At 46.0% G+C, this 18,824-nt stretch overlaps 2 protein-coding genes across 5 annotated transcripts; one reads left to right on the top strand and one right to left on the bottom strand.

Annotated features, from left to right (window-relative positions):
- Positions 1–2,310: 2,310 nt before the first annotated feature.
- TST (thiosulfate sulfurtransferase) lies at positions 2,311–15,899 on the bottom strand. 3 transcript variants are annotated; one of them, XM_064420330.1, is made up of 6 exons: positions 15,222–15,899; positions 6,774–7,592; positions 6,276–6,697; positions 4,417–4,564; positions 3,100–3,210; positions 2,311–2,482 (listed from the first exon to the last, which is right to left on the bottom strand). In XM_064420330.1, exons 1-2 carry the CDS (start codon positions 15,805–15,807, stop codon positions 7,294–7,296), a joined length of 885 nt encoding a protein of 294 aa, XP_064276400.1. In that variant the 5' UTR covers positions 15,808–15,899; the 3' UTR covers positions 2,311–2,482; positions 3,100–3,210; positions 4,417–4,564; positions 6,276–6,697; positions 6,774–7,293. The 3 variants fall into 3 exon arrangements, with proteins under 3 accessions (XP_064276400.1, XP_064276401.1, XP_064276399.1); XM_064420331.1 differs by having other exon boundaries at positions 6,267–7,592; XM_064420329.1 differs by having other exon boundaries at positions 6,276–7,592.
- MPST (mercaptopyruvate sulfurtransferase) lies at positions 14,532–18,663 on the top strand. 2 transcript variants are annotated; one of them, XM_064420323.1, is made up of 4 exons: positions 14,532–14,607; positions 15,014–15,087; positions 16,421–17,073; positions 17,682–18,663. In XM_064420323.1, exons 2-4 carry the CDS (start codon positions 15,047–15,049, stop codon positions 17,978–17,980), a joined length of 993 nt encoding a protein of 330 aa, XP_064276393.1. In that variant the 5' UTR covers positions 14,532–14,607; positions 15,014–15,046; the 3' UTR covers positions 17,981–18,663. The 2 variants fall into 2 exon arrangements, with proteins under 2 accessions (XP_064276393.1, XP_064276394.1); XM_064420324.1 differs by lacking the exon at positions 14,532–14,607 and having other exon boundaries at positions 14,849–15,087.
- The last annotated feature ends 161 nt before the right edge of the window (positions 18,664–18,824 follow it).

The following is an 18,824-nucleotide window of genomic DNA, read 5'->3' as shown; positions in this document are numbered from 1 at the left end:
ATCAATTTGACTCAGGTCAGAGCATGGGCAGGGAAGTGCCAACACCAGCACAAAATAAGCAAGAAGGAATGAACTGTTGAGAGCTGAAGAATGGATAGAAGGGAGATTTCAGCTGCAGTGAGCATGAGCACTCTTATTTCAACTCTGTTCTTGTCTAACTGCATGTGACATGGTACCTGGAGATTCCAAGGCTGGCTTTCCATATATGTGTTTGGGTATCCAAAGCACTCTAAAACACAAAGTGCCACACAGGAAAATGCTCCTTGCCAAGGTTGTGGCTAAATTAGTCTGTTCAGCACTCAAAGACTTCAGGTATTGATTGTCCCCAGCGGCTGTGCTGCCTTACTGAAAAGTATAATCTTGGTTATCTCTGCAGCTTTCATGTGTCACCTGTCTGAAAGTGTTTTGTCCTGACTGAGCTGTACCATTTGGCAAAGCAAAGAAGATGAAGGGGGATTAACACAGGCGTGTTCATTTGTCATCAAATAGCTGTCACCCCATTATACAGCACCAAGAATTTGATACTATTTAAGTGCTTATACAATATTTTCATTTGTAAAAAGCGTACACAGTGCCTTCATTTCACTGCAAGAGGCAAATACCCCATTTTGTGCCCAGTGGTGCACCTTTAGGACTTTTCAGTTCATTTCTCTTCTGATCTACTCTCTTAATGAGCCCTTCATGAATAGTAAAAGGGTATTTGCTTCCAGCTGAACCATAATCCTGCAGTCTGCCTGCTCACCCTAGTGTCCATTTCTAATGGCAGTAGGCATTTTTAATATCTAGTAGGAACAAATTTGTACATCTAGGTGTGGTTTCATCCCACACATTATGTGTTGCCTATTAGCTGACTGTGCCCTGAACTGCCTGCTTCCAATATGCCAAACAACATCAGTAGATTTCTGTTCAGCTCCATGTTTCCTGCACTAGGACCTGCTGTGGTCTCAGAAGACAGTGATCATTATGTACCTGGAGTTATATTGGCCATCAGAGCTGGATGCAACACAGAGAACCGGCTGTTCCTGCAGAGCTGTGCTGTTCAGGGGAGGCCAGAGTGTGTGCTCAGACAGCAGCCACTCAGTACTGATGTACAAAGCAAACCCACAGGGAGGTTTCTACAAGCTGCAATTTGGCCAGTCTCCTTAATTGGAAAGACTTGGACATCTGCCTGGAAATATTTGGTTAATTATTGGTGGTGGAAAATGATTATCACTTGATTACCATATTAGTTAAATTTTAACCTCTTTCACTACTTTAACAAAGTCAGCATACTGTTATCTAATCACCAGCCAATGGTGAAGTAACAATCCTAATTCTGTCCCAAAACAGTTCATATTATTGAGCAAAGCATCAATCTTCCAAAATAGTGAGAGCTTAGGACCAGACGGGGAAGAACAGAGCATTGTTATTCCCAGACTGGTACTTTGTGATTGCTGCACCAAATTGCTACACTTTGGAGCTGGAAGGCAGAGTCCTGCAATAAAGACCATTAAATTTGTGAGAAAAACACATCAAGAAGCACTAAAGACCCTGCATATCCTGCATCGTTCAACCCTTGGGTGGTCCTTACTTACTGCCCAGACAGAGTCCCAAACTCCAGGTTGTGCAGACTGGACACTGGATGCATGTGCTTCTCTCTGAGAGCCACTTACCTCTGAGCTAGGTAAAGGTCTGACAGGGGCAAGGGGGGCTTATGAGAGCTTCAGTAAGGGTACATGCACGTTCTGGAGTGATTTGTGCATTGGAGGAGTCCTGAGGCTTCTTGCAGCTTTTCTGTTCCTTTAGGTGGAATAAGTTGTTGTTTCTTTGGTTTTACTTTTTACTGGCTTGGCCTGTAAATAGTGTGAGCTTTCACAAACAGCCTGATACCTCCTCTTCTCAGCTGAATTTCCATTTGCTTCAGCATTTCTGCTGCTGGGACAACCCTGGTTGGATCCCAGTGCATCCTCTGTACTCTCTGGACTGCTGGGGTAGCTGTCAAAGTGTCATGAATCTTCTGGCAAACATGAGTTTGCTCATAAACACACTCCTTCCACCACTTCCCTCTTACACCACTCAGGTCCTGCTCCAACTTACATGCTGAGCAGGTGAATTTCTGTGTGGGCTCCTCTCAACACCACATCCTTCTGCAAGGGTATGGACCTCACACACTAATCCTTCCCACCATACCGGTGGTGGGAACAACAAAATGATTCTTTTCTTGTACGCATATTCAGACTTACCTCACACTGCTCTCCCCAGAGACACTTTAATAGAGAGGGGAGAAAGCACCAAGAACAAATCTGCTGTTACCAGCCAGCAGGCAATGGGTTCAGGTTTCACAGGCGGGTTTATTAGATGGTGGAAGAAAAAGACTCATTGTTGAATGCACACCAATCTTCAACCTTCATCTTCTAGGAATTGGTTGTTTTATTCCCCCCATGTTTCTTCTTCATTTCTTTCTGCACATTAAGATCTAGGAAATATTTCTCATACCATCTTCCTGTAAAGAAGGGAAATCATAGTTCAGTTACAGCTTCCCTCCTAGTGCTATCATGTCGCCATGATATTTTGTGAAAAATCCTTTTGTCAGGATTTTCTCCTGAAAAGCTGAGGAGCCTCAGGAAAGAAATGTAAACAATAATTATCTGCTGCTGTGGAATGCAATAGGTGCATCTTTGATTGATCCATGTTGGTTGTTTCTAATTAATGGCCAATCACAGTCAGCTGGCTCGGACTCTCTGAGTCACCAGCTTTTGTTTTCATTCCTTTCTATTCCTTTCCAGTCTTCTGATGGATCTTTTCTCTATATTCTTTTTAGTATAGTTTTAGGATAGCATTTTAATACAATACAATACAATACAATATAATATCATAATATAATAAACCAGCCTTCTGAAACATGTAGTCAAGATTCTCATCTCTTCCCTCATCCTGGGACCCATGAACACAACCATAGTATCATACCCCAAGGATTATTCTAGCTGTAGAGCTTCTCTCTTATTAAAATGCCAGTTTCTAGTCTCCTTGTGCCTCTGCCCAAATGCATCCATTGTCCTTGGCAAAAGCAGCACCCATCTCAGGAATTCAGCAATGTACTTTTCCTGGCAGAAGTCATACCTAGCTCACTAATTCTCCTTCCATGCCAATGCCTGGGATCTATGACTGCCTTCTGAAATACATCAGGGGTGTAGGAATCTCTCATCAAGCTTTGGATCTTCAGTGGGCCACCTGTAAGGAACAGAAAATAAGGAATTATATGTAGAAATCACCCTGTTGCAGTCCTGGATTTGAGCAGGGGAGCAACACCAGCAGTTGCAAGGACTCAAGAAAAGGCATGTGTTGACTGCAGGACCTTTGATCAGGTCTGAGGCTGGGTGCTGAACAATAGCCTCATCATCACCAGCCAGGAGGTTGCTTGTGTTTGCCAATTTATCTGCTTTTCATCCTCACATATGAGATCCACACAGAGGGTACTGCAAGGTACCATCTTTATTTGTATCCCAGTGCCCCTTCTTCAGTCAAGTGCCCACTTACCTCCTGTTGAATCTCCTCGTCTAAGTGAGTAGCTTCCTAGCAGCTCCACAAAACCCTCACCATCTTACCACTCCAGGCCTTCTTGATCTCATTTTCTGCCACAATACTTAACAAAGAGTTGCCAACTGTGACTTCTCTTTTTATCCCCTCTTTATTTCTAGCCACGAGGGGGCTTTATTTTAATCTCCAATCCTTTCCTCTTCACCTTCCTTTTAATCACACCTTTGTCTTGACAATATTGATTTTGGGCTCCCAGAGGAAAGATGTCCTTCTTTTCTGTGTGACCACACAAACCCAGGACAATGCAGTCCTCAATACCCAGCAAGGTCTTGTCATGGAACATGCTGTATAAGGAAAAGGAATCTGCCTTATGCTGGTACTTGAGAAATTACGACAAGGGACAATTATTTCAAAGTTTCTTGGATGAATGCTCAGTTTCCAACATTTGCTTAGATGGAGAGATCCTGGAGACCTTGGAAACAGAGATTAGGGAAAGATATTTCAGAGCTCCACGTGTCTAAAGGTCTGGAGGAGAAATTATGTTGGCACTGGAATTGGAGGTAACTAGCAACCGGAGATGACAGGGAACATTGGTGTCCATTTGGACAACTCTGGACAGGATGACAGGGGTTATGATTCATATTCACTTTTCACCCTGTGGGAGGAAAAAAATAGAAAGAAAAGAAAGGGATAAAATACATAAAATGGGAGTATCTAGATTCCAGTTCCTCAGGTACCACAGCCTGGAAAAGCAGTGACTTTGGACAGAAGGAATAAGAAGGGAAAGTGAGTATTACCTATGGTCAGATCTCTACCCACAGCAGTGTGGCTGTCTGAGCCCTGGCAAAGCATAGATGGAACCAGCTTTGAAGGTCAGGGGTAGGCGGTGTGTCCCCTCACCTTGGAAGAGATTTACTCTCAAATTGTAATCCAGCTGTTGGTAATCTGAAAGAGATGTCCAGGCCAAGGAGTGTTTTGTCATTTCAGTACAGTCGTTGGGTCCTTTCTGTCCCGTTTCTAATGTTGCATTGCCCTGAGCTTGACATTTCTGGAAAAACAAACAACAGCGAAACTCTGTCAATCCACACTCCCAAAGTGCAGCAAACTCCTGGCATTTCCATCCCTGCACAGCTCTTTGAGCTATGACTAATCCCTGGGACCTGGGCCTCTCCTTGAATCTCCCTTAGCGGCTTCTGTAGGCATTGCATTTGCATGGGACAAACTAGGATGAGAAGTGCCTTTCCTCTAGAGGGAACATCTGTGTAAGCCTCTGTCGTGTCCTGCTTGTTGGGTGTGTTCCTCATCCCAAGGAGACTTGATAGGTTTAGCCCATGCAAAGGCTGTGACAAGTTAAAACTGAAGCCCTGGCCCACAGTGGTGGAATTTAATCACAATTACCATACGGTAATTGTGAGCCTGCTGGAACTAGCAGTTGGACAAATGGGATCTGGATCAGGTAGGAATGTACATTTGGATTCGTCAGATTAGCTCAGGACATGACACAGGCCTTACCTTCTGCTCTTGAGGCAGTTGTGGGAATGAAGGTGGCAGCCTATGCGATAGGAAGCCTAATGCTCCACCAGGGCTGCCTTGGTTTTTATCCTGAGAGGGGTCTTTGCAGCACCAAGACTTACACAGTATTGGGGTCCTGAAGCTGAAGTTACTTTATCAGCTAGACTCCAGGAGTCAGTGCTGTATGTTCTGCAGAACCTCTCTCCACAAAAAGAACAGAGCCACAAGACATGAGGAGAGGAAGCCAGTCCTGACTCACAGGGAATGATCTGGTTCTTTTCTCTATCAGTCTTTCTTTTTAAGGAAGAGCCATACACTTACACATGATCAAAGTGCAGGAAGCTGCTGCTAAATAAACTGCTGTGCTAACTCCCACCTCCTACTTAAAACAAAAACATGTCTGTTTGTTATTATTACTATATTTGGTAGGAAGAACCTTCCAGTCTGCTGATGTAGAAATTCCTCCTCTCCCATTTCTTCCAACAAAGCAGAATTTCTGTGTAATGAGGCAATGTGTGCATTTCCCAAATCCCTTTCATCAATAATTTTCCCAGTTCCTCTGGGACAAAATGACAGCAAAGCCTGCAACTGTTCCTACTTTCTAGTTTGTAATTGTATATGATGTTTTTGCCACTGCTATTATAAAAACACTGCAACTGCATGTGATTGTTATTTTTCATTTTACTTCTGACCCTGAAGGTCCAAAGTCAAAGCAATGTTCAGAGAACCCCACATCTTGAGACCATGAAGGACTTCAAGGCCGTTTTGCCATCCTCCTGGATAAAAGAAACTGCAGAAGTATGTCCACTTATTTTTGCTAAACCAATTCTGTGAGGGACAATAGGCAACCAATCAGAAAAGATATATCTTGATCAAAGGGCTGAAAAGGGTTAAACGTGATCTTTCTTTCTGAACTAAATGTTTAGCATAGCCTAACACTGACTTTCCTGACATGCAGCCTTTGAGGAAAGAGGGAGCTGTTCTTCCCAGGCAAAAAAACCTCCTTAGACAGGTGTGGGAACTGGCCACTCTGACCAGCCACCAGACACGGCCAAGAGTGATCTCATAGGCCTTCCACGTTTGACTGGGTCTCCAAAGTGTGAGGAGGTTTCAGTGACTTTCCAAACCTGAGGAGCCCCATGGATGTGAACATGACATTTCTTTCTCTTCTTTAACTGATTTTAAAAAAATCCAAATATCTATGATTTATCAAGAGGCAAAATCTCTTCCATAACCACCTCTCCCACCTGGTCCATGATTCCTGGTGTGGTGACTGGTGGTTTGTAGAAGCAGGCAGATCCTGCTGAAGTCCAGGTATGGAGGTGGGATGAAGGCTGAAGAGATGGTTGCTAGGGAACAATGCTCCCTCTCTCTATGAGCTGTGGGCTCCAGCGCCATGGGAAACATGGAGCTTCACACAGTGCAGAGAAAGGTTATCCTTTGTGATGGGAAAAACACACAAGGAGCAGAGTAAAAGGCTCATGTTTCATGAAATACCTGTGCCCAAAAGTTCTCATCACACATACAGGATTTCATGGAGACTTTCCTAACATAGTCATGATAATCAACAAGACTGTATTTCAGCAATAATGGATCTTTTAGCATCTCCAAATGCTTCACACGAGCTCTCCAACCTCAGCCTTCTTGCTGGGACCTTGTTGTTGCCTACCTGGAACAGCAGTAGAGGGTAATAATCAGTGGGCTGTACCAGTTAATACCATACATTTATTTTTGATGTCTCTTACCTGAATCCCAGAGAAGCAACACATCTCCCTGTGGGCTGGGTCCAGCTGCCATATGGAAGGTACCCCCATTTTCCACATTCCAAATGGGAAGATGGTGGGCTGGCAAGAAGTCTTCCATTGAGTCAATGATAGAACCACAGCTTGGCCCTCCCATGTTCAATACCCAGTGCTGTATTTTAGCACTGGACTTTGCGTTCATTCCTGATATTTCACTAGGAGACTGGAATTTCTGCAGGTTTTCAGGCACAGAGTGTAACTCTGTTTCGTGCTGCAGAGCTGCTTTTCCCCCCAACACAAGCAGGTCACAGGTGACAGAAGAGAATTAGAAATACTCACAGATGCATCACCTAAGATTTTATTAATTGTCAAAAATCAAAAGTTCAATAGAAACCTAATGCTAATTCTTAAAAAAATTGGAAAAATCGAACCGATTTTTTTTTTACTTCCACCTCCTCCCTTTTGCTTTCCCCTGGGCTGGAGACAGCTGCTAGACCGCGTTACCCCAGACAGAGCCCTCCCTCTAGGCCTTGCTGCGCTTCGACTCGGAGACCTTGTAGTGTGGAGGGGCCCGGTGGAACCACTCGGACCAGGAGCCGTCGTACACGGCCACGTCGCGCTTGCCGCACAGGAAGGCCGCCAAGGCAATCTGACACGCCGTGACGCCCTTGCGGCACGTGGCCGTCAGCGGCTTCGAGAGATCCACCTTCTTCTCGCGGAATATTTCCTGGATCTCCTCAATACTCTTCTCATGCCCTGTTTCTGATAGGAATGAGTGGAAGGGTATGTTCACAGCACCAGGGATGTGGCCAGATTCCAACCCTGCAAGAGGGAACCAGAAAATGAAACATAAGCAAGGACACATTAACATAGGCGATGAAAGACACCCACAAGAGACATCAGAGACACCACTGCAGATAGTCTCACTCCCTCCAAAAGACTCATTTGTTCCACTTGATGATGAAGATGCAAAGTGGTATTAGGCTAAAAAGGACAAATAATATTCAACTTTGCTGAAGTCAAAACTTCCAGAATATTTAGCAAACTATTTTCTTGCTGAAAGCAATGAGATGTAGAAATCTGAAGAAGCCCTAGACATGACAGGAATCAAATAATTGCCAAAGAAAATGCCTTAATGAAGGCATTAAAGGCACCTGTGATAGGAGGAACAAAACAATGCATTTCCAACCTTCCCCAGGTATGCCAGCAGTGTGTAGCGACAGTTTTCAGAAGCAAGAAATGTGGCCTATATGTGGAATTTGTGCAAGTGGTTATCTGTTCACAGTTTATTCCTGCATCACCTTAAATTAATATTTCAGAAAAATAAATAAGAAATCATAAAGCAACCTTAAAGGTAGCCACATGGCTTCTGAGGCAGCTATCCTGGGACAATGGGGTCAGAGAAGTCAGAATTTAAATTTTCTATCACTTCTTATCTACTCCATGGATGAAATCAGCCAAGGTTCTGGTTTTTTGCTGGTGTATCTGACCACTTCAGGCAAGTTCAAAACTGCATGTCAAAAGAAGGTCTTTAGAGAGTTGCAGATGTAAAAATACGATGGACAAGGCTGGCATCACGCCCTTCAAATTCAGACTTTTATGACTTAATAATGGAAGCTTTTCCAATCATTTTGAGAGGCTTTGGATCAAGCCTCACTGGAGCCAAAAACATTATGTATTACACTGAAAATGTGTTTCAGGGAATGTTTCCTTGCTAGGTTTGAACTTCTAATGAGACAGAGCCGAAAAAAAATCACATGAATAATAATCGATTTCACTGGCAGCTTTCTACTTGCCCAAATCATTGCGATAACTGGTCTTGGGAGATGGGAGTGATTTGGGCAGTTTAATAATTTGACTTTGTTACAGTCAAATGATTAAACTATACCTAGACAGAGACTGACATCATACATAATGACACTGCAGTTTCATCACTATGCAGAGTGGTAACATGACATAGTGAGATATAAGGGGAAAATAGCTTTGGCACGGAATTGAAGGGAATTTTTGCTCTGCTGGATAAAGACAGAGCCTAAAGACAATCAAAGCTGCCCTGAGTCAGCTTCACAAGTTCTCTTCCTGTTCCAGATGGACCCTCTTTGTCTCTTGATTCATCCTCCCTGAGTGTATTAAAAATATGGCACAGTTGTCTAGGAGTCACCTCATGCATCCTTCAGAAATGTTTAGCATTACTGAGAGAAGTTGGGAGAAAAACTGCTGACTTCTGCAGGGACTAACATTTAAAAAGGAAAAGGAAAAATAAAAGAGGCAGTATTTTGGACTGATGGTTTCACCACATTTTTTCCAGTCCCAGAAGACAACAGCTCATCACTTCAGTACAGAGAACTGCAAAACTCACTCATCAATACAGTATGACAGAGAGGAAATAAAAAATGAAGCAAAAATGGAGAAAACCTTGTATATTGTTCTCAGACTGCCAAGCTGCTTACTGAAGCCTCTTACATGCCTGGGTTAGGCTACCACTTTCCTACAGTAAATGGACAAGGATTTCTGCAAGGCTCTGCTGCAGTACTGGTGATCACCCCAATATAAACAAGTCTGTGAGCCATCCTAAGGCACTAGGAGGTGTACTGAGATCAGGAAGTCCTGGAGGATGAACTAGAAGGGAACTCTTGCTCAAAGAAGCTTGCTGGGCCATCAATTCACTTTCTAGGTGTCCCAGGCACCATGATCATTATCACTTCGCTAGACTGTTCACACACCTTAAAATAGGTTTGTGCCCCTCTCTTACTGGAGACTGACAATTCACCACACTTAAACAACTCTTCAGGCAGGAGCTGAGCAGATCTGAAAAAAATCCTCATTTTTGAGCAGTTTCAACTTTGATCTATAGGGAGACTTTATTGCTCCAGAGATTCAAAAGTCTGTTGGAGTCAGAGACCAGTGCTTGCACTCTGTGGGTGAAAGATGGGGAATTCTGTAGAAACTGCATTTATTCACATATGTGGGTGTTCAGCTGAGAAAAGAGCTGAAACTGCACAACCACAATCACTTGGACTGCCTAAGAAGTGCTCTCAAGTGGCTGAGGAAGCTTTATCATCTCTCTCTGCTAGGTCAAGAGCAGAGAAACATAGGACTGGAAGGCAAGGCTGGATGCAGCTGGAATCTGAACAGGGGAGAGGATACATCTGCTCCTGTTCCATACGAAACAGAGGACACTCCACACCAGATTCATGCAGTCACTGTCAGAGACTCCAGGAAGGAACCCTAGGACTACAGAGCCTGGGCCCCAGCTACCTCAGTAATCATTTTATAAGCTGCCTTCCAAAAAAGCATCCATCTCAGAAACAGTATGGATTCTTGTCATGAAACTTCCCACTGAAGCACCTCCTGGCTCATGAGAAACATTAATTTCCAGTATTCAGATCAACACAGTCAGTCCATACACCATTTATGCTTGAGCTAACACTGCCCTATGGCCGAAATAGATTTTCTTCCCTTCTGCTATTGCTCCAACAGACTGATGGCAAGCCCTCAGCACTCCCAACAACCTCCTGTCCTTAGCCTAGACACAGTAAGAGCCAATTAGATACACTTTTATCTGGCTTGGCCACCCTAGAAACAGCTCTAGGTATCCAGCAGGCTTCTGGACAAAGAAGTGGCAATTCCTACCATCACAGTTGGCAGACAGGAGCTGCCAAGGCTGTTGCCAAGGTTAAATCACATGTGATGCTCCTGCACCAAACTAATTAATTCAAGTCTTACCCTCTTCTATTGCTTCCAAATGTGGGTTATCAGCTTGTAGGAGAAACACAAGCAGTTCAGGGTTTTGGGCTACTAAGCATTCAAGGTTGCTCTCTGTAGTGTTATACTTCCTGTCACTCGTACATCTGCAGGTGACACCTCACATAATACTCCCCATGTGATCATTTAGACCTTCCCATGGCTGTGCCACAGCACATTTCAGTAACAACTCCCTATTTCAAAGCCTAGATGATTCAGGAAAATACAAAACAAAACAGGTAAACTTGATGATGAGATCATGCTGGCAACTTCCAGCCCCACAGATCTTCTTTCAGTCCATGCTGTTCTTAACTCATTTATCTCCTTTTCAGTCAATTTTTAAAATTTAACAATACTTGTGCTATTTGCCCTCTCCTCATATTGACCTAATAAATGTCCCTCTAATGTTATGCCCAAAGCATTAATAAAGTGAAAATGGCACAAGTCTACCTTGTAGATGCTTCCAATGGCTGGAAGGAAAGATCACACATTACTTCCAGACATGTATGTTTCCATTTCTCTTATCTGGCCAACCAATTCTGTTGGCAAAGACATAAAGCCCTTAGGCAAAGTGCAAGTCTACCAACATATTTTACTCAATTTCGCCTTTGTTTAAAATAATTTTTCTTGAAGAGTTTTTTGAAAGCTTCCCAGTCTATCCAAGCTAGAAGACAGCAGCTGCCTAGGTTGTCCTGTACCCCCTATTCTGAATATGAAATTTGCAATTGTTTCTGTCCCACAGAACCATGCTTTGAATAAATGTATCAAATTCTTGCCTCATGAAGTTCCAATGTCACATGACTGATTTTTGACACATATTTGGGATTGAGATCATCTGCCTCACTGATTTGAGCATGGCAATATCTTTTGGTTAGCCCTCTCCCTGCTCTGCAGAATTATCCTTAGGAGAGAAGAAAACATGGTAGCACAGACTCAGGGCTCAGTATAATGCTGAGACCACACACAAGTAATCTTCCACCTGGAACCCCTGCTAAGTGCACAGCAACCTTATTTATTCTTTCTCTCCTTGTTCTCTTTTGTTCACTCTGTTCCAGAAGATTTTGTTATTTAATTCCTTTTGCCAAGTCTCACTCAGCTTGGTGTCTGGCAATCCTTCCTCACAATTTATAACCTGCAATTTGTTATCTTCTTCACTACTTAATCCCCCCTTTCCACATCTGTTAGATTCTCTGCTTACATATTGTTTTTATTGTTGGCTATTTATCTAAGACCATAGCCCCTCCTGTCTAGCCTTCCCTTTGCGATGAAAGCTCCAGATGGAATTTCTTAATGTCAAAAAGATAAATATTTGTTCAGCCCATATTTAACTCCCTGTGGCTTTGGAGTGTGCTGGCTGCAGATAGTTCTTTTCCAAATGCCTCCTCTGTTGCCTCCTTGTTTATCTCTCTCTTCCATTCAAATGGTATGTCTTAGAAGGGACAATTACTGATCTTGTTTAACCTACCATGAACACATTGTAAGGAACACTTTAAGCTTGGTCCTGGCCAGCTCTCTGAAAGTCCTCGTAGGTTCCTGTGGGTTGAAACAGACTTTGATAAAGTCTATCACTCTCCATTCCTGTGCCTCAAGTATTATTACATGATCAAAGCAAAGCCAGTCCACTCCCAGCTGCAGAATTCTCTCGGAGGAGAAAGAAAAATGTACATTTCATTCTCATTCCCACTGAACATTCAAGATTAGCAAAATCTTTGGGGCAGGCAGGATGGAGAGCTGGGAAAATGGGCAAAATCTGAAGAGTTCTATAAGCAGAAGGGAGACAAGGACTACTTCAGAGCTGAGAAGAAAACTACCTGTAAGTTCATTAAATGATTTTGGGTTTGCTCTCTTTATTTTTAGATGATAAGAGTTCTTGCCTGGCAACTTTCCCCTCTTTTCTCAGATGTCTGCAAAAGAATTAAAAAATTCAGAACTTTTCTGTATGTATTTGGTTATTATAATTCTTGTTCATCAGTTTTCAGTGCCCGATAGCCAGAGAAGATCAGCACTGGCAACCATCATGGAATTATTTTTATCATCAGCCCTGGACAGCTAGTTCCTGCAGAAACAGAGCACTGTGCAGGGACACCTCAAACTCCTCAGTACATAGGTCAGGGCTACACACCTGCCAGGCTTATGCTGCACACTCTGCATGAACATTCAAGCTTTTCACCCAAAGCAATACCTGCATTTAAGACCTATGAGACCTAGCCTATAGAGATGTCCACTTTTTTCTACTCTGGCAACTTTGGTGAACCTCTCCCACCAAATAAAAATTAGTCCTATATTATGCCTTATCTTCACCAGTACAGAGGTCTAAATCCCAGCACGGATAAAAGTAAAACAGGGACAATTAATTCTTACCACAAAGAACTGAAAAACTAAAGAGGCAAAAGAGTCAGCTGCAATTAGCCTCTTCTAGAGATGAAGTTCACAGAACAGGAGAGATTAATTGACTTAATTAGGAAGTCAAGAACTGAAGCAATAATTAAACTGAAATCACCTGAGAAGGCAGCAAGTTCCTTAACCTGAAGACCATTAGTCTTCTCTAAATTGCGTCCTCCCTGATTGGATGACCCCTGCAATTAATCAGCATTGATTTCAAATTGCTCTTTTAGGTGTAAGCACTGTCTTTTACCCACTGCTGGCTGATGTGCTGCTGCTGGCTAGTTTGGTTCAGAGAGCTGTCAAGTTCCTGTGGAATGAGCAGCTGCAGCTGGAGTGCTTATCCTGCTGGATCTGCTGTGGGAAGCAAAACTGGACCACCACAAATAAGCTGTTCCATGCTGACTCATTTCAAAGGAAAAATCTGTTTTGAAGATGCTGTTGGGTCTGCGGTATTTGTCATCTGGAGACAACTCTCACCTTGGGAAAGAATGCAAAATCCACCAGCTCCCAGCAAGGAGCATTTTAGTCACATCTTGAGGTTAAAATTCAACCTTCACTTTGATGGGCTGTGGTAGGAGAAGAAATAGAATGAGTGATAAGCCTAACTTTCCCTTTCCCCAGCCACAGTCTCCTCCATCACTCCCATTACCTCTCCCACGTTCCACATTGTCTTTCTGCAGGTCAAATGTGTTGAGGAGCTCCCTGTAGACACCTGGGCCACCCATGTTTACAGTAATTTACAACAAAATGCTCCTGAAGTTTGGATGCAGGAACGTACTTTGGGATGTGTTGTCACACTAACTGGCTGTAGAGCAACGCACACGTGAACAGCCAGGAGAGAATGACACCAACCTGTGGGGCAGCACAGCCTGGGGAACACAGAAACCCTCTGCACATACTAGCAGGGTGGGCTCTGCTCAGACCCAACAGCTGCTGCTGAGCTTTTCTGTGCTTTACCTTCTAGAAACTCTTTTCCAACCATTTCTGTGATTCCCTTGTTGAGGAACACATTCAGTGCAGGTAGCTCGGTGTGCAGCTGCAGTGTCAGCTGCAGGTTGGGCTCTGGGCCACGAGAGCCCCAGGCAAGAGGCCAGGTACTGGTGCTGACCCTTGGCACAAGAGAGGGCACAGGACCTGTGGCACAGCCAGGTGACCGGACACTGAGACACAGCAGGAGCCGAGGACTCAGCAGGAAGAGCCAGGACTTTGTCACACAGAGATTGGGAGAGCATAAAAGTTCAGTGCTTCCTTTGTTTAGGTCCCTCCTTGGAGGCATAAGCTCAGGCTGTTTCTGTGCTGTTGTACTGTTAATAAGCTGCTTTAAGGAACCAGGCTTTTGAGGCTCTGCTAAGGAAAACCCAGGCTAGAGACGGTAAGAAAACCTGGTGTGAGGGGTGTGTAGGTAGTCAAGTGGGGCACCCAAAAGTTCAGTGGAACTGCTGCTTGAGAAGGGGCTTTGGTCCCAGCAGTTAAAGTCTCTGGTGGTGGGAGTGTGATTGCCAGAGTGCCTCCTGAATAGTCAGTCAGGAAAGTTTCCTTTACACCCTTTCAGAAGCGAGGTTATTCTGGGATACACCAAGGCTTAAATTACACAGCAAGGGCCTCCTTTAACTAACTTCAATTTCATTCCAGGCACACTGCTGTACCTGCTGTCCCCACTGCACAGGACTTCCACCCCTGCTGCTTGGGTGTCCAGTGTTTCACCGAGGTAACAAAATCACTTTTTGTTCCTGTAAGTTGGGGCACTTAAAAGACAGAGGCTGACACCCCATACATTCGCTAAAGGCTTCAGACTTTTCTTACATAAGCAAAAGAACAAAGATCAGCTCAAGCAAAGTCTCTATTTGCTGGAAGTCAGAGTGATAAGGAGAATGTCCCTTGGGTTACTGTATTACCTAAAACCTTGGCTTTTGCTTGCGCACTCATTATGGTGAGAGGCGCCTGTATGAATACTGATATTTTTTATGTGTCTGCTGGTTTTAGATAGGACCCTGAACAAACCCCTGGGAGCTCTCACCTCCCATGTTTGCATTTTGATAAACTTCTGCAGGGTGTGGGATGGGAGATCCTGGAACCAAATGACTGCAGCCCTTTTCTGCTATTTCCTCCTGCAGCTTTACAGCCAACTGCAACAAAAGCATTCAGTGATGGCACTGGGGTCTGAACGTGCAACTGTGGATCCCTTAAGGTAATCAATGAGTCGGGCTGAGGCATGCCTGTGCATTAGGCAAATCTGTTAGATGGCTGTCAGGAGCTGTTACTCCCAGTCTAGTATTGACATTTATCCCATTCTGGGGCAGGTGCCAGTCCCACCTCCATTACCTTGGTCCAGCTCTGTCCCCCGAAACCGGCCCTCGGGGCGGGAATCCACCACCTGGAAGTTTAGGGATGACACGTTCTGTACCATCTCCTCAAAAGTCTTCACCAGGGCCCTGTTCAGCCTGGCCTTAAAGACAGCCGGGGTGGGCTGGGTGACCTCCGCCGTGACGGGGTGCCCCTCCTTCACCCAATTCTTGAAGCCACCATTCAGCACAGAGACTTCCTTGTGCCCAAAGGCCCGGAACATCCACCAGGCGCGGGGGGCGTAGAAGGTGCCCACCTCGTCCCCGTCGTACACCACCACGTGCGTGTCATTGCTGACCCCCAGCCCGCCCACGTAGTCGGCGAAGTGGGACTCGCTGGGCAGCATGAAGTCATAGGGGGACGACTTGTCCCGGCACTCCTCGATGTCGAAGAAGGACGCCCCGGGGATGTGCCTCTCCCTGAACTCCTGCCGGGCGTTTCGCTCCTTGGGGGGGTACCAGGAGGCGTCCAGCACCCGCAGGCCGGCGCCCACCCGCCCGGCCCGCACCGCCTCCGCCAGCCACGAGGCCGTGACCAGCGCCCGGCTGAGGCTCTGCCGCGCCATCTCTGGGGACCGGCGGGGCCGCCGCCGCGCTCCCCTCACACACAGAGCCCGACACGGCCCGACACACGCGAAATGGCGGCGGGAGGCGCGGCCCGAGGGGCGGCACGGAGGCGGCCGCACGGCCGGGACCGGCCCGCTGGGAGCGCTCCCGCCCTCCGGCGGCGCCGTGGCTGGCGGGCAGCGAGGCCCAGCGCGGAGGTACGCGGCGAAGCGGCGGCAATCGCGGCCCCGCCGAGCCGGGGGGGCTCGCAGCGGGCGGCGGCGGGGCCCCGGTAAGGCCCCGGCTGCGGGTGTGCTCCGGGGCGGGCAGAGGCGTGGGGCCGTGCCTGACCGCCGGGCACTCGGTCCTTGGGGCTGTCCCGTTCTGGCTGCTGTCGCTGCTGGCTGGCGTCCCTGGATGGGGCCGAGAGCAGGGCACGACTACCGTGGCTGTCCCGCTCGGGGCACTGTTTGGGATGAGCTCTGGGAAACTACTTTCAGGTCTGGAGCATTTCAAGCCCCTCATTGTAGGCTTAGCCAGCACCTCAGCGCAGACACAGGTCCCAAAATGTATCTTTGTCCAGTTGCTTTTTGAAAGACTGGTCTCTAATTTGTGACTCTCTACCTTCTGCAGTCAGGTGGACTCAGACAGAATCCAGAAATTGGCTAATCTTAGCCAGGACTCAGGAGCGATGTCGCAACAACTCCTTTACCGAGCTCTGGTGTCTGCAAAATGGCTTTCAGAAGCCATCAAGTCCCAGCAAGCTGGCCTGGCCTTGAGAATCGTGGATGCATCCTGGTATTTGCCGAAGATGAAGCGCGATCCAAAGCGGGAATTTGAGGAGCGCCACATCCCTGGTGCGGTTTTCTTCGATATTGACCAGTGCAGTGACCGAACCTCGCCTTATGATCACATGCTGCCCAAGGCTAATGACTTTGCCGAGTATGTGGGGAAGCTGGGTGTGGGGAATGATTCCCATGTTGTGGTGTATGATGGCAGCGACCAAGGTCTCTTCTCAGCACCTCGCGTGTGGTGGATGTTCCGGGTCTTTGGACACGAAGCTGTCTCCCTTCTGGATGGCGGCCTGAAGAACTGGCAGCGAGAGGGTAACGCACTTAGCTCTGGGAAAACCCAGGTAGCTCCATCTGAGTTCCACGCCTCCTTGGACAAGTCCCTGGTGAAAACATATGAGGACGTCTTAGATAACTTGGATTCCCGTCGCTTCCAACTAGTGGATGCCCGTGCTGCAGGACGGTTCCGGGGAGTAGAGCCAGAGCCCCGAGATGGTAATGCGCCTTCTGAGACAGTGGCTTTATAAAGAGGGGTTTCATTTAAGGTGCCCATCACTTTGACTCATGTAGAGGTAATGCTAGGAAATTATGTCTGTCTTTTATAGGATGGGACTTCAGGCAGTGTGTCCACCTGTCCTCCTTCCCTTTGACTAGCAAGTGCTACTCTTGGAAAATTCAGCAGTAGGGAAGCCATGTATCTTTTTGTCCTCATGAGGGGCTGGGGTAAGGAACATAGCTTTCAATACACCCCAAAGATTCTCATTGGTCTCTTCAAGTACTGGTGCTATTCTTCTCCTCAGAAAGGCCTGTGGAGGTGCTTCATCAGTGTGGGTTGCTCTGATGGGGAGAAAGAAGTGGAGGGAACTAGAGGAAAGAATGGAACTTGACAGGGTTGTGCCCATGTGGTAACATGGTTACACATAGAGCTATCCTACTGAGTAATCAGTAATCTAGTAAAGCAAAGTGTAACAAAAATAAATGTACTTGTTTTAACAAAATACTCTAAGCAATAAATATTCCTCTCAGTGAAGCAGAAGAGGCTTTGCAATAGACTTGTCCCAGACAATAGAGGTTAATTCCTGTCTGTACTGTTCTTTCTTTAGGAATTGAGCCTGGTCATGTCCCTGGGTCGACAAGCATCCCCTTCACTGATTTCCTCACAGAGTCTGGCTTAGAGAAGACCCCTGAGCAGATCCGCACTCTGTTCCAGGAGAAGAAGGTGGACCTCTTAAAGCCAGTGGTAGCCACATGTGGCTCTGGGGTCACTGCCTGCCATGTGGCCCTGGGGGCCTACCTCTGTGGCAAGCCAGATGTCGCAGTGTACGACGGGGCCTGGGTGGAATGGTACATGCGGGCACAGCCTGAAAATATTATTTCTGAGGGAAAGGGGAAAAGAGTGTAATAAGCTGCACTGTTTCCCAGTTGTGCACGTAGCTTGCCTTGAAACAGGATTTGGAAAAGATGGGTTTAGCATTCCTGATTATGTGTATTGAGATGAAGGCATTGGATAACAATCATGCGCACACGGTGCTTTGGCACTTTCTCCTTACCCTGCTGCTGCTTAGGAGGATGAAGATGACAGCAGTTCTGGGCAGCCAGCTCTAGGTGACTCTGCTTGAGCAGATAGGGTGGAACACATGTCCTCCCAAGGTCACTTCCAACCTCAGCCATTCTGTGATTCTGTGACCATTTCACCGTATCAGATGGATGGCAGAGAGTGCTGCTGCCAGCATGGGGAATTAATAGAGTTAAGCCAAGCTCCTGACTCAAAACATTCAGTCATGCTCATTCACAGGATGGTCATACTTATATAACTGTGCCTCATAATCCTGCTCTCTGCTTCTGTCCCACCCATGCATGTTATGGCCACTTTGAGTGCAAAACTTTGTGGAAAGAGATGGCTGTTAAAGGAGCAAATACAGCATTCAGGTTGGCACTTAGGCTAGAGATTGATTTGTATATCTTCTTGTACTTGGACTCTAATGTGTACTCAGCCAGCCTTGTAGCCCCATTGTCCAAAATCCCCCTTGAGAAAAAGAAAAGATCCTGGGATTTAAATGATGTAAATAAAAGTGTTTCAAGGTCTTTCTGCTCAATGGAACTTGCCTGAGTGTTGCTTAGGTGAATACTTTTCAGGAGTTCTGTTTTTATGGAATCACTTTGTCCACAGTGAGATTCAGATGAGGTATTTCCTTCTCTCTGTGAGTAGAACCACACCTCTTATCCTCAACAGCTCTTTGACCCGG

This window comes from Passer domesticus, chromosome 5 (genome assembly GCF_036417665.1).
Source record: "Passer domesticus isolate bPasDom1 chromosome 5, bPasDom1.hap1, whole genome shotgun sequence".
Classification (NCBI taxonomy): domain Eukaryota; kingdom Metazoa; phylum Chordata; class Aves; order Passeriformes; family Passeridae; genus Passer; species Passer domesticus.
This window is presented reverse-complemented; position numbering and strand designations above follow the sequence as displayed.